This window comes from Sipha flava, unplaced genomic scaffold (assembly GCF_003268045.1).
Source record: "Sipha flava isolate LNK unplaced genomic scaffold, YSA_version1 122_pilon_pilon, whole genome shotgun sequence".
NCBI lineage: Eukaryota > Metazoa > Arthropoda > Insecta > Hemiptera > Aphididae > Sipha > Sipha flava.
Window position 1 is genome coordinate 651,772 of NW_020271748.1, and position 15,058 is coordinate 666,829.

A 15,058-nucleotide genomic window follows, 5' to 3' on the forward strand; every position below is an offset into this window, starting at 1 on the left:
AAATTGAGCCACATCAACTCCCGTTTAATTTTGGATGGCCGCACTGTGAAAAAGTTCTTCACATGTTCTTTTTAACGAATTTGTCAATTTTTGTTGCATAAGTGTACCATTGAATTTTCTTTTGTTGTTATGTGTTAAAACTTCTTCACACAAACAATCTCCATTTAATTTCACGTAAATTTTACATTTTCAAAATGGGAACAGATTTGGTTATTCCCTTCGAATGATGCACATCTGGAAAATTTATTTATAATATTCTACTTGTACATAATTGAATGATGCACGTCATTGCAAGTTTTGTTCTGAGATTAATTAAAATTTAAAAGTTTCATGTTACTAAAATAATTCAGTACCATATGTATTATTTTTTTACATGTATTTTCATATTTTTACATTCGAATCTGGTACATAGGCCCGGATGATAAAATAAAAACTTGATCATTAAGGGCTGCGGAATCGATTGAATATTTTCTACCGGAAAATAATATCTTAATTTTTAAGTACGTGAGTCAATAAGAAACCTCTGAAGGATCGGGGATAAAATATTTTAATTACAGTACATAATTTGTTTATTACTTTTTATTTTTGAAATACACTTTCAAATAAAAATAACAATAACTCAGATATGTGATTTATAAATATATGTATAATACATTATATAATATCGGTGATACTAATCAAATGTATACAGTCTCGAAAATTTTATATAGTTGTATGATTTTGGAATACCAATGATTATCAAATTTTTTTTTTTTTTAAGTGTGGTGGAGATTCTATAGTTTATTATTGCCCCGAGAATTTTTCTCAATTCATGATTGTGTACTTATGTCCATGTAACATTAATGCAATATATTTTTGTGCGTAAAAAAAATTTCACAAAATATTCATACAGCTGTATCATCATGTTGTTTATATTGGATCCAAAAACTATTGCCATATATTGGATAACCTAATGCATATTCAATGACAAAATTTGTTAAATTAAAATGTTGACGAGGACCAAAATCCCTGAAAAATATTATACATATAAGAATTATTATAATCAGTGTTATATTTTAATATATACACATATATAAAAAAAAAAAATATGTTTCATGTTATATATATATATGTTAAAGTGTATGATCACATTCGGTGAATGTTGACAATTACCAATGTATATCAACATACACCGAAAATTGTGGTGAACGTGGCCAAAAAAGCCTTTATGCGGCCATATACTCGTGATTGTGAACATTTACAACTAGTGTTTGATAAATGTTGACAACGCTTGAAGCACGATGTATATAATAAGATATAATTGATAATATTATGATTTAAGACGATATTATGGTATCGTAATGTTTCGAAACTTATTTTTTGTTTTATTTTTTAAATTCGTGCTTGAGGTATATGATTGTTATTATTAATGTATTTATATAATAATATATTCATAATTTGTTTGAAAGTAAAATATTAGAATGGTAAATTTTTCATAGATACTGACCTGAGTAAAATTATATTATACAATACTACTCGCAGATGTCAATAAATATTATTATTTCACTATTTAATAACTATAATTTAATAATTAGAAATATTAACGATTATATGACAAAATAAAAATAAAATGATCATATTGTTTTTATCAATAATGAAAAAAAAAAATTAATTCCAATTTAAAAAAAAATATTTTGGAAGATTTCCATCACATGAAATCATAACTGGATCTGCAAAAGGTGAATTAGATTTTATTCCTTGAATACCAATGACACAAACATATTAACCATTCCAATTCAAGATAATACAGTTTCCTGTTGACGAGTTTCACTATCTGGATATCCAGTTCATTAAATTAGTGTAGTCACTATGTATATGCGACATTTACATATTTAGGTTTAATTTAAAATTAAGCGATAATACTAATCAATTATACATAGAATAATATATTACTTATTTTTATTTTAAATAATATAAAACACACATTTTTTTTTTTTTTTTTTTGTAAAACGTTAAGCTTATTGGACATATAATTTAAATCTCCAATCAGATAAAGATAGACAAACAAAACGTATCAAAAAATATACAGAATATTATTTATCTTACATTCAATTAGACCATTATTTCTCAACTTTTTTAAAGTTATTATTAAAATCAGAAACAATAGTTTTTTCAATGCAGCTATATATAATAAAAATGGTGTATTCAAAAAATTTTTCATTGAATAATAATTACGAAACACATGTATAATTTATTATAGATATAAATGTTCACCATTTTTAACTATAGTTACAAATAAGCCATGGTACGATGTTAATTTTTTTATTTTTCTTCAGTTTTTAGGTTTTAATGTAAATATAATACATATGATATCTCCGTCTCTCATCATCCCTTTAACACTCAATTAAAATTGGAAACCTCATTGAAAACCAATAACCTACACATTTATCAATACTATTTTAAATTAAACCAGCTCCCATAATTTTTATCTAGGCAAATTTTTTTCTTTAAATTATTGATTATTAAAATATGTTTAGGTTTATTACTTGTTGTCAACGCGCGATCCATCAAAATTCAAAGGCCACATTTGCTTGTACAGCAAAAATATGTAAGTATGGTTTCCTCCTGTAATTATACTAATTTTAATATCTATCGTATACGATTATGTTTATTATTATATAAGTTACCTGCCACTTCTCCAGGCGAAGTACCCAATTCGTATTCTGAAAGAACTTCGCCTCTAGAAATATAATCTTCCGGTATATTTCCTACCAACCAATGTCGATATCCCGTTATTATATAATTGTCCCAATCATCTTTGTTAGGCTCTAACATACATAACATAATTTCTTTAAACTTTTATTCTATAAATATAACCATGTAGTTCCCTACCGATCAAACATATTGTATACCGAGTACTGTTATTATAAATATACCATTTGATTTCAGGCGGTTTTATTACTTGATCAAGAGTCACTTCAGTTCCCCTATACACTCGTGCACCACTTGGATACTTAATCTACACATTTTTCGATTAGTAACCACTTTTTATTTGATGACTAAATATTATTGTTTAACATTTTTTTCTTTACCTCCGCAATTCCTGGTGGTGTAATGGCAAGTTTTCCCATATTAAAATACTTATGAAAAATTTCTCTAACTCCATCAAAAATATCACCAAAAACGACGACCACGACACACATCTTTGTATACATATGAAGTGAATAATTAATTCGAACTGGTAATTCGTAAAAAAATATTGATTAAATACAATGTAAAATACTTACTAAAATTAAAACGATTGGCCACAAATTCATATTTGAGGTAAAATGCTTATAGATTATATTTGATTTTGGGATTTTCGACTAAGCCAACAAATCGACTATAACTCTAAAACGCAGAACCTTCTCTCGAAAACTGCAGTCTAGTAAACAAAATACAAATAATACTTGCTAATACCACAAAGGTTGATAAATGGAGTTAATTTTAATGACACCACTATCAGCTTACTGCCCACTTTAAAAATATTGTTATCATCGTTATGACAATTATTTTTTAATTACAATAAGAATAATATTATACAAATTACACGATTTTTCTTGCAATAAATTCAATAAGAATAAAGTTGTGAGCTTTTAATAAACAATATCAAGTAACATAAAAATATGACATAGTTTCCTAAAATATAATTCATATATGTTATTTATATAAAGGTATATTCATAATTTGTTTGAAAGTAAAATATTAGGATGGTAAATTTTTTACAGATACTGAGCTGAGTAAAATTATATTTTATAATACTACTCGTAGATGTCAATAAATATTATTATTTCACTATTTAATAACTATAATTGAATAATTAGAAATATTAACGAATACATGACAAAATAAAAATGAAATGATTATATTGTTTTTATCAATATTGAAAAAAAAATTAATTCCAATTAAAAAAAAAAAATATTTTGGGCATTTTAATATTAAATTAATATTAATTATGAGTAAAAAAATATTAAATAAAAAAAATTGGTAATTTATTAAATCACTTGTCGGTGTACGTTATAATACGTACTATTGTAAATGTTGCATAATTATGAGATTCGAAATTAATTTATTTAAAAAAAAAACTCTTCTTGTTGGAAAGATATAGTGGTTAACAAATAATCGTTTTGAGGATTTAGGAAATTATTATGAAAGACAATAATCATTAATAATAAGCAGTTTGAAGTCAATGACTTAAAACAAAATGTAATAGAAATAATAATACAAAACCATTGAATTAATGAACATCTATTACAATGATATTCAATTGAATGTAATTAAAACTACATGATGTGTAATTTATTATAATATTCCATTTATTTTTTTAATAGTGAAAAATTTGGCCACAGATCGATTTATGTACAACATGTAATATCTAAGAAGTAGTTTGTAAGTAAGTAAGTTTGTTGTCCATTTACATAGTGTAAATAGTTGATGTTTAATTTCTTTGATAAATTAGTGTTTAAAGGGTGCCACGCAATTTGAGAAGTTTGGTCCTATATGGAAATATAATGGATAGCCTTAATAGGTACCTAAAGAACAAAAAAATTTTTTTTCACTTTTTACATAGAAATTGGTATAAAAATATAAGTTGTGAAACAAGAGAAATAAGTCGATTTCACCGCACTTCAAGCGCATGCATTCATTGTCTGACAAAACTAAGCATAAAAACAACTCAAATATCAAATTAAATAATTAAATATTTACATCAGTAAAAGTGCACTATCTTATCATGCATAAATATTGTTTCGTTTTAAATAATACTATATTATTCATCTATATTTCTAAAATATTGGAACAAAATTAATTTACTAATTATATGTTATATCATAATTAATTGGTTACAAATTAACCACACGAAATTGTAATTAAGTTCCTTTAGTTTGTGAACTCGTATTGGTTTTCTTCGATACTTTAATGTTAAATATACTTGGCCATTATTTATTGCATCGTCTTATTAAAACATTAGCTACATTTCAAAAGCAGTCAATCAAACCTGTGTGCCAAAACGGATTACGGATATGTTTGCTCAATGAATATATTTCATAAAATAAAAATTATTAAATGGTTAATGCTCATAAATAACAATATAAATAAATAAACAAGTCAATATTGAGTTTCTATTTGATTGGTTTTGTTCATACCTGATAATGCATTTTTATTTCGACACCAGTCGTACATCATAACGATAATAATATATAACACTAAGCATTTATTTATTTCTATATGTAAATTATTTGTTTATTTGTTTATATATTGATTATATTTTATTTGAAATGTACGTAACAATATATAAAAAAAAACATTCATATTATAATTATGTTCAATGTTAGAAAAGAAATTTTATCACAATACATGGTGTACTTATTATTGTTTCTTTTTGTAAATAGACTTAAAACATTTTCATAAAATACAGATGTGATTTTTAACAAAGTAAACTACAATTATACCTCGAATTACATTATACTTATGGAACACTTATGAAATTTCTCACATTATTAAAAAGTTACAAGATTTTGAAGAATCATCTCTTGTTCCTTGTAGGGGTGGTAGACAGTTACTTTATATGCATTTTTAGTGTTGAGATAAATGTAAGAAAAAAAAAACTCACTATTGTCATTAATTGTTTTTATTTATTATGGAATATAGGTCATTTATAAAATTCTATTTAGATGATCTATCTCGCATACGCGGTTTAACTTTGAATTTTGGAAAAAATATAAATCAATATAAAATACCGCTTATTTTATTCGTGTTATACATTCATTGTATTAACTAACGGAAAATAGTTAAGTATTAGGATATTATATTATATCCATCATAATATTTTTATTAATTTTTTTTTTTATAACTTGTTATAAAATTATTTTTCAACAATTTCAAACCAATTTAAAATTAATCAATCAATATTAAATTTACAAGCACGTTTCTTCAATAAAATGGAAACACGAGTGTATTTACTTCACTAAAAACGTATTTATTACAAATTCAAATATATGTTTAGATGAATATAACGTATCTAGAAAATATAAATAAAATTAACAAGATTTTTGTCTAGACATTTCTCAAAACGGGTTTTATGTAAATAAACTGTTTTGTTTATTTAATTTCAACTTTGATGACTTAAGTTAATCCATGCACGTACAAAGTGCATTAGAACATATCGTTGCGGTTCATTTTTATAATTATTAACTATGAATATCATTATTATTCTATTTCAACTGTCTTATCGCCGAAAAAAATACAACCGTTTTTGTTCGGACACCAAACATATTTTACAGTGAAGTCGTATAAAACTTTTAAATTATTTAAACCTACAAATTTGACGCAAAGTGTTATACGAATAAACCGTGCGTTTTACCGAGATCGACAATTGCCTAGCAGTTGATATATTCTTACGTGATTTCTTCCGTTCCGACATCACGACCGGGTACGTTCGCTCCGATATAGAAATTAATTTCCGTCAGGACATTTGGGTGGATCAAAGTCAACGTACAGGTTAGGTGACGTACAGTGGTGATTTTATTAAAGTCGGCGAATCGTATTTTAGCTGCGTCTACACCATAGACGCCGATAAAGATCAACGTGTTCCCAGTAGTTAAAGTGGGAGGGGACGAAGGGGGACGGAGTCCCCTTCTTATTTAAGGTAAGTATATGCGTCCTCTTTAATTTAAGTCGCCAAAAGTCCATGTGGACACTTAATGGCATTGGTTACTAAAATATAATATTAAATATACAATACTTATTATATTATAATATTACAATATTACATGAAATTTATTTTCTTGATTTATTTGAATAAGTGGAAAAAATGTCGATGAAATAATATTTAGTTATAACGATAAGCAAAAATGGTGAATAATGTACACCATAGGTTAATTTAATTAACGCTGTGTTTAGTTATAGATGATCCCTGAGCAATTATTACCCATAGCTCTAAAATTAAAGTGATAGTGATATCGACTATTATTTAGAATAAATGTAAACAGAATGGAATGACTATAAATAGTATAAATATTAAATTACGGATAGATATAGATACAGATAGAATAGACACTATCTTATAAAATAGAGAGTACACACCTTATATGCAATGTACGTATTTATTACTATCTACGTTGACCAATAACTAGCAAGTTTAGTAATTGTTTATTTTTAGTTTTTTTAAGTTTAAGTTAAGTTTTTAAATATTACCTACTATTATTTATAGTATTTTTCAATTTATTTTTTTTTAAGCAGGCGTATGTATAGAATTATTTTTTTTGGGGGGGAAATTTGTTTTTACACCATATGAAAATAAAGGTTTATGGTCATATATGTGTAACAGAAGAGGCTTAGACCTTATGGGTTTCCTAAAAAAGGTTGGTAAGATTTAAAATTAGGAAGAGAAACGCTCCTCAACTTTTTATGAATGTAATCCCCTCACAACATTTTTCCCTCTTTAACCACTGCGTGTACCACGTACACGGATCGGATATCCATTTGACGATCGACGGCGGGTCAACGACAACTTCGGCTTTTAGTTTATTGCTCAGGGACGCATCCCCTTTCATATATCCACCTGTAAAACATTATATCGTTATATTGTTTTCGATGGAGAACATTTTATTTTTTTATCACCGTGACATGCTATCTTACGTACACCATGGTCAACGGAGCCTGAATAATTATGTCTGGTTCGATGATCATTTTCACCATTAATCACTTGATTTTTGTTTCTAAAGCTAGTACGTCGAGCACGACATATGGCTATACTACACGAAGTTAATTTTAAAAATAATTAAAATCGGTTTATCACATTGAATGCTTGCCAAACATAATATCGTTGTGCGCCCCATATTTGCCTGTGTACAATGATGATATAATTGATATTATATTATTATTATTATTTTTGATATTTTGTATCTGAACCAGCTTACATGCGAACTGCAACTGTCCATTTGAAGACTTTATTAAATATATAGTAAATGATAACTTCACACACTACTGATTTAGGGATCATATTATAATACATTTTAGATCAACGTATTCTTAGTCTTATGAATTATAATTGTGTTGGCCAGAATAATAATTTTTATTTTTAATTTAAAACTGAATAAGCGTAATAACAACCACAGACATTTTCAGTTTATTCGACTTGATAAAAAAAATAAAAAAAGAACTGTTATGATCACAATTGTTGCTATTGAATCCATATAGTTCACAATAGACAACAAACTTTTGTAAAATATGAAGGAGCAATACGTATTTTTTTCATAATTAAATGATGTTGATGTTCTTGACATAGTCTTAGGGATGATAAGCAACGTAAAATAAAGTGCTACGGTGATTATTATTTATACATACTCGTAAATAATTAAACAAAATATACCTATGCATATAATATGACGTTTATTATCAAACCAGTTTGAAACATATGATATATAATCGTATAATCGTATTTTAATAGTACAATTAGAAAAATTATTATACTCTTACCTATATTTAAATCGGTTATGTTTACAAGCAGATTTGATCTGATGTTAAAACGAAGAAATCGTTTTCTAACGTGGCGCTTATAGTATTGAAAAAACATAAGATGCATATTTTGTAAATCAAAAACAACAAATTTTAAATTCAAAAACTACATTTATGATATAGTCAAAAAAATAAAAATAAATAAATAAAAATATATATTTTCAGTCTTGTGCTTTACCGATGAATGTTGGTGACATATGCGAAATATCAGTGGTTTATTGCATACCGTGCTGCTAATTGAAAATATTTATAAAATAAATAGTTGCGAAGCATTCGTTTGAATTAGAAAACATCAAGTTTCAAACACGTGAGAACTATCGGTAAAATAAATTTATATGTTACCGTAAATACCCGATCACTAGGTAAAACTAGGTTTTACTGTTTGTACTCAGTAAATGCTGAAATTCTAAATTTTATTCGGGCTTTTACTAAACACGTTGTGTATATCCTAGGATATAAAAAATTGACTTAGTAAAAGCTGATCAATACACGATACATAACATTTAAGCTGCGTAAAAATTATAATTATATATTATTATAATTCATAAAAATGCATCTTAAGTTGTACATTTTTTCTGGAAATCACACCTCAAACATTTTTGCTCGCAACGATTAATAATAATTATTTTGCGAAGATAAATTTACGACTGCAATGTGTAGATATTAATAATTATCTAATAATTTAATAACGGATTCGTTATCGCTTAGATATGGTTTTATTAGGTACTTGTTCAGTCTGTTTGGATTTTACGTGATAGACGGATCCATTTGTAAAACAATGTAATATGTGTTGTGCCTTGTGCGCGTAATATTTATATTGAATTGTATTTAATTAATGTAATTTTTAATTATATTTATTTTCATTGTTAATTTGACTTAAATATGGCTAATATAGAAAGGTTTTATGACGTTTTAAATCCAATAATTAAAAAAAAAAGATTCTAGTAATACTTTTTATTTAACACGTGAAATGTACAATACGTATTTACAAGAAGTGAAGAACGCAAAAACAATCGCTGTCAAAAAATCAATTCACTATCGGAGTTTAAAACGATTTGATGTTCTTTGTATTAGGAATGAAGACAAACTTATTTTTCCAGTGGAAAGTGGATCTGAAAATATTCGATACTACGTATGTAATGACGAACTTTTTGATATTAAACACGCAGCTCATATTGAAACAGGACATGGTAGTAGGGATCGGATATATCATATGCTAAAAAAAAATTCAAAAATATTAATGTGAAAGCTATAAATGTGTACTTGAAAATGTGTGAAACATGCCAGAAAAAGCATAGTATACCAAAAAAGGACTCGTTGTTAAACCGGTATTGTATAATGAAATGAATTCTCGATGTCAAATTGATTTAATTGATATGCAATCAAACCCAGATAATGGTTTTAAATACATTATGTTATATCAAGATCACCTGAAAAAATTTGTGATTATACGGCCTTTACGGTGTAAACGTGCAGAAGAAATTGCATATCAACTTCTAGATATATTCACTCTCTTTGGAGCTCCTAGTATACTACACTTAGATAACGAGAATTTGTAAATAAAATTGTTACCAGTGTATGTGAAATGTGGCCTCAAGTTAAAATAATTCATGGCAAAGCTCGTCACAGCCAATCTCGAGGATAAGTTGAACGATTTAATCAAGACATCGAAAGTATGATAGCAACTTGGATGGAAACTAATGATAATGCAAAATGGTCTGAATCTTTACGATTTGTTCAAGCAATGAAAAATTCAGCATTTCATTCAGGTTAGTTATAATTATTATTAACAAACAGTAAAATCTAGGTTTACCTAGTGATCGGGCATTTACGGTAATATATATATATATATATATATAATATATAACATATATAAAGCACAGTACAAATTTAAATTCAGATTTTTTAAGTTAAACAATCAATTAATTCCTAGCTGTTGATATAGAACGGGAACATAATCATCATATTGCGCTTGATAGAAGTTTCCTGCTGTAGGTGTTTCTAAATTATACTTAGACGCAAGTTTATTAATTGATAACGCATCTCAAAAGTTCTGCAAAAAAAAAAGTTTTGTATTATAAATACAAATATTTGCATTACGTACAATTCAGTCTGAATATTGGTATTCCACGCATTCACAAAAATATTTTTAATCATATTCATAATATTATGAAATATAATATATATTATGTATGTTACCGGTAATATGGAATACCGGGAAATGTATACATTCCCGGTGAAATTTAAACCATAAATGCAAACAAATAATAATTATTATTTTGAAAATATTTTTAATGACTACATTATTACAAATAATTGACTATCATTGTATTATTGGTTAGATATTTATTATATTCTGAATATTTTGAAATCATGATATTTTACTTTATTATTTTGTATTAAATTGTGAATATTTTAAAAAGAAAATAAGTTACTGGCATCCGAAGCATGGTGCTTAGTGGTGGTAGAATTCTTAAAATTATTTGGATACATCGTATCAGTGCCGATCTTATGTATTTTAGAGCAGATTTTTGTGAGACTCTGGTTGAACTCGTATTTATTTTATTTACATTATTTTTATTTGATTTTTTATACTTTGATACAGTCTTGGTTTTCGTCGATGATAATAATAAAAAACACTTTTCCGGTGACAATATTATTATGAGATTACTTATAGATAATTACTTTAATATTCATGATACATAGTATGTGGAGCCCTACATAAGCTGCATATGATCACACTGAATAGTTAATGTGTCGACTGTTCTTAGCAGTTAAAGGCCGAAAAAATTTTTTTGTTCTAAACAGACCGTTTTTTTATTTATTTTTATTCAAAATCACATTGAAAAAATTCAGAAATATCTCAATAATATCTCAATAATCCGTTGAATATAACTAAATACCTCACGCTCCGGACGATTGCTCTTCCATCGACGCACTATCCATTTTAATCATTATTTTTAAACTCTTTAATCGTTATATATTTATAGCATATTTAAAGTGCAATATTATATATATATATTTATACCTATTGCTAAAGCGTGGTTCATCGAATGTCAGCTTCGATCATAATGGAAATTTGTACACCAAAAACACGTACCTAATGATGAAATCCTGAAAACAATCATTGAATTATAGTTTCTATGTTAAATTCGAAAGCAGCTCTGACATATTGGGAGAGCAGGATGTACAATAACTGAATCCTTGAATCTAAGGTTCCCTTTGAGATCTCAAACCAGATCGTAGATATTAAGTCAATCATTTTTTAATTTTTTTATTTGTAAGGGCCTCCGATCAGTAGTTATTCTCTGGCTTCTCAAGACTAAAAATCTGGCATTGCACTTTATGCGTGATCATAGCACTGCATGAAATACCTGATTTCGGTGGTGGTCCGGGGCCTACATACGCGTAAAATGATTCTCCCTTGTTGATATCTCCACCCGGTACGATTCCTACTAACCAATGTTGAAATTTTCTGCCGGTAGGATTCAAGCGGTTCGGGAGGTCAATATCTGTAGAAAATATCGGATTTCATATAATTTTTATGATAAAGTTACAACAAGGATTACCGGTCATGCAAAAAGTATAATATGAGTAAGGTTCAGGGTTACATTGCACTGATAGTTGGTCTTTAACTTGGGTGGGAGTCAGTTCATTTTCAAGTTCTTTTTTAACGCCATTTGGATAGCTCATCTGTAAAACATCACGTTATCTATAATTATTATTTGATTTAGATCAAAACATGCCAATTTTCATCCGTATACATATTTACAGTTTGTTCGTCTTACATGTATCATCCCTCGAGGAGCGACATGAATCACATCAGGTACAATTCTAGCGTTCTTCGTCGCTTGATCGGTTTTGTTCTTCCGTGCACAAACGCCAAATGTAACACATATCTATAAATTCTAATTTACAAACATGAATTTGTATTTTTAAATAAGACAGTGAAAAAAGTGATTCCAAAAAACTGCAGAACTCTTACCAGACAAAAGGTTGAGCGCTACATATTACATTTTTCCGATTGATAACGGTTTTAGATTAATTGTAATAAATATAGTAATGTATTTATGTCGAAAAGTCTGTATTGGCTGACGAGTGAACCACAACTGTGAAACATGGAACAATAACCTTTAGACCGGATTCACGAAGAAAAAATAAAAACTGTATCAATTACCGTCATCAAGATCTTAACCACATCCATAATTTTCAATCAATACACGGATTGGGTTTTCTTAAATCCGTTCTTATTAGTTCCCATCATCACGAATTTTTTGATTAATAATTACAATAATATTGAATAGATAATTAAATACAATTAAATTTTAGTAATCACATATCCGTTTGCTCTACTCGACAACAGTTATTTATGTAAGTAATTTCTTAAACACGCAAAACCGTTTAGTCAAAACAGCGAACCGTAAAAATAGATAATTTATTTTCTCAATCATGTTTGTATTATAATAAATAGGTTACACGGCAATTTGACGATATAAAAGAACAATGCATATATATATATGTATTTATAGCTTTTTTTTTTTTTAATTAATAAAGAATAATAAAATTCATAATGTATTTGAATGATACAACTAAAAACTAATTAATAATAAAAGTTTAAAGTAAACAAATGTACAAATGATATGGTTTAAAAAACAAAATTGTACAGAAATAAAGTTATACGATTTGAAACGTTCATTTGTTTTGGAATATGTAATATTATTATTATTATCAAATTATCGTAAACATTTCTCATATTAAACTTCGTTAAAATATCTAGAAATTAATATATAAATACAAAGGCTGAAAATATAATAACAAGTTTTTCATTTATATAATACATAGATAATGATATTTTAACAAGATTAAAAAATTGACTAAAGCTCGAAAGTTGTACCTAATATGAAAATGAAAACGAATTCACAACAAATGTAAACAATGAGAATACATAATATTTTTGAGTTCGACGTTTGTTTATTTTTATCTTTAAAAATAAAGCGATTCTATATGTTGGTCGAAGACAAATATACAAAAGACACGCTAAATATATAATAAGGGCACGCTATATTAAAATATTATCAACATTATATAATAATATATAAATTTTAATGATCACAGTAGCAATGTTTGTGATATATATATATATATATATATATATATTTATATATATATATATATATATATAAATTACAGTCGTAGTTAAATCTATATTTATAAACATTGTTTGCACTATTCTACAGCCAAAAGTGTCCATATAAAAAACAAATGCACCTAATAAAGTAAAATATCATAAAAAAAGAACATTTTTTAAGTATTATTATAACAAATCAGAGTGTCAATGTCACATCTGATCTAAAACTTAGAATAATAGTTATTATTAAATGTATAATTTTTTTATTTTTTTTTATTTTTATTTTATTTTTTAAATTTTATTTATGTATAAGTCTAGTACCTGTAAATGAGAAAATTCGTTAAAAGAATTGAACTATTTGTCTAAACATTAAGACTAGTACCTACTTTATATAATATATATGTATGGACTGATCGTTATAATATTTTGAATTATTGTTTTTATATAGTCAATAAATAAAAATATAGTTAGGACATGGCACTAAAAAGGTATACCTAGATAATAATTATATGTTTTAATAAAATGTTTTAATTTTAGTGTATTGATTATATAATCATTGTATGCATACAATTTAACAGAACAAAAATTAAACAGAAACATATCAGAACTATATAACCACATTATCAGGTTAAACTAATCAAATTATTACTAACTTTGTTTAAAGGCACTTATTTAGACTCAAGATTAGAGATTGCTTTACAATTTTTGTTTTTATATATTTATTTATTTTTTTTTTTTTGGAACTATTCATAGTCAATTCATATCAAATTAAATACCTAATATTCAATAGGATGTTATTATCAGCTGCAATATTTTACAGTTTTATACAGTTTATTGGATTTTCTTTATTTATATTCCATGACATTGTATTTGTTAAAAGCAGTGTAAAAAAAAAATAAAATTTTAATACCAAGTGAAAAAAAATGCTGTGAAAAAAAAATATTGAAGTACAATACTTCCTGTACTTACTATCATATTTAATAATAATGTATACTATACAAATACAAATAAAATGTAAAAATATTTGTAAAATAAAGCTTGAAAAGTGTTTAGTGAAATATTCGTGTATGTAGAGTTAGAGAAATAACTACTGAATTAAAACGAGATTCTTCATTGGTGTGAAAAAGAAAATTTATTTCTACGACAATTTTAATTATAATTAACGATGTGGTCGTACATAATGTTTCATTAATCACTGAAAATTGTGGAAATTATAAATACTTTTATTTCGTTCCAGTTTTTAATGATAATGCAAACATTGGTTTAATTTGTATCATAAATAAAAATGATTTAAAAAAAATAAATATATCCGAATAATTCATTCTGAAGTAGACAAATTTTTAAGTGAAAATAAAGTGATATTTTTAAGTGATGTCTGTCGGCTAAATACATAAC

At 26.3% G+C, this 15,058-nt stretch overlaps 2 protein-coding genes across 6 annotated transcripts; both read right to left on the bottom strand.

The window, feature by feature from the left end:
- Positions 1 to 624: 624 nt before the first annotated feature.
- Positions 625 to 3,435, bottom strand: LOC112694079 (protein TERMINAL FLOWER 1-like). Of its 3 annotated transcripts, none has more exons than XM_025569430.1 (6): positions 3,267 to 3,435; positions 3,072 to 3,182; positions 2,872 to 2,998; positions 2,667 to 2,807; positions 2,526 to 2,604; positions 625 to 1,008 (listed from the first exon to the last, which is right to left on the bottom strand). In XM_025569430.1, exons 1-6 carry the CDS (start codon positions 3,294 to 3,296, stop codon positions 885 to 887), a joined length of 612 nt encoding a protein of 203 aa, XP_025425215.1. In that variant the 5' UTR covers positions 3,297 to 3,435; the 3' UTR covers positions 625 to 884. The 3 variants fall into 3 exon arrangements, with proteins under 3 accessions (XP_025425215.1, XP_025425217.1, XP_025425216.1); XM_025569432.1 differs by lacking the exon at positions 625 to 1,008 and adding an exon at positions 2,271 to 2,416; XM_025569431.1 differs by lacking the exon at positions 625 to 1,008 and adding an exon at positions 2,271 to 2,433.
- Positions 3,436 to 8,160: 4,725 nt separating this feature from the next.
- Positions 8,161 to 12,993, bottom strand: LOC112694080 (phosphatidylethanolamine-binding protein homolog F40A3.3-like). Of its 3 annotated transcripts, XM_025569435.1 has the most exons (6): positions 12,521 to 12,993; positions 12,324 to 12,443; positions 12,105 to 12,228; positions 11,910 to 12,047; positions 11,564 to 11,649; positions 8,161 to 10,588 (listed from the first exon to the last, which is right to left on the bottom strand). In XM_025569435.1, the coding sequence occupies exons 2-5, from the start codon at positions 12,330 to 12,332 to the stop codon at positions 11,636 to 11,638; spliced, it is 285 nt and encodes a 94-aa protein (XP_025425220.1). In that variant the 5' UTR covers positions 12,333 to 12,443; positions 12,521 to 12,993; the 3' UTR covers positions 8,161 to 10,588; positions 11,564 to 11,635. The 3 variants fall into 3 exon arrangements, with proteins under 3 accessions (XP_025425220.1, XP_025425218.1, XP_025425219.1); XM_025569433.1 differs by lacking the exon at positions 8,161 to 10,588 and having other exon boundaries at positions 11,153 to 12,047; positions 12,521 to 12,644; positions 12,713 to 12,993; XM_025569434.1 differs by lacking the exon at positions 8,161 to 10,588 and having other exon boundaries at positions 11,153 to 12,047; positions 12,105 to 12,247.
- Positions 12,994 to 15,058: the final 2,065 nt, after the last annotated feature.

Excerpts from the sequence above, each read along its gene's own strand:
- LOC112694080 (XM_025569433.1), bottom strand. Across the intron at positions 12,048-12,104 it reads TTATACTTTTTGCATGACCG|ATATTGACCTCCCGAACCGC; the intron begins GTAATCCTTGTT and ends TATTTTCTACAG.
- LOC112694079 (XM_025569430.1), bottom strand. The coding sequence starts at position 3,296 with ATGAATTTGTGGCCAATCGTTTTAATTTTA. Across the intron at positions 2,808-2,871 it reads GTATACAATATGTTTGATCG|AGCCTAACAAAGATGATTGG; the intron begins GTAGGGAACTAC and ends TATGTATGTTAG. Across the intron at positions 2,605-2,666 it reads TTCGCCTGGAGAAGTGGCAG|GAGGAAACCATACTTACATA; the intron begins GTAACTTATATA and ends GTATAATTACAG.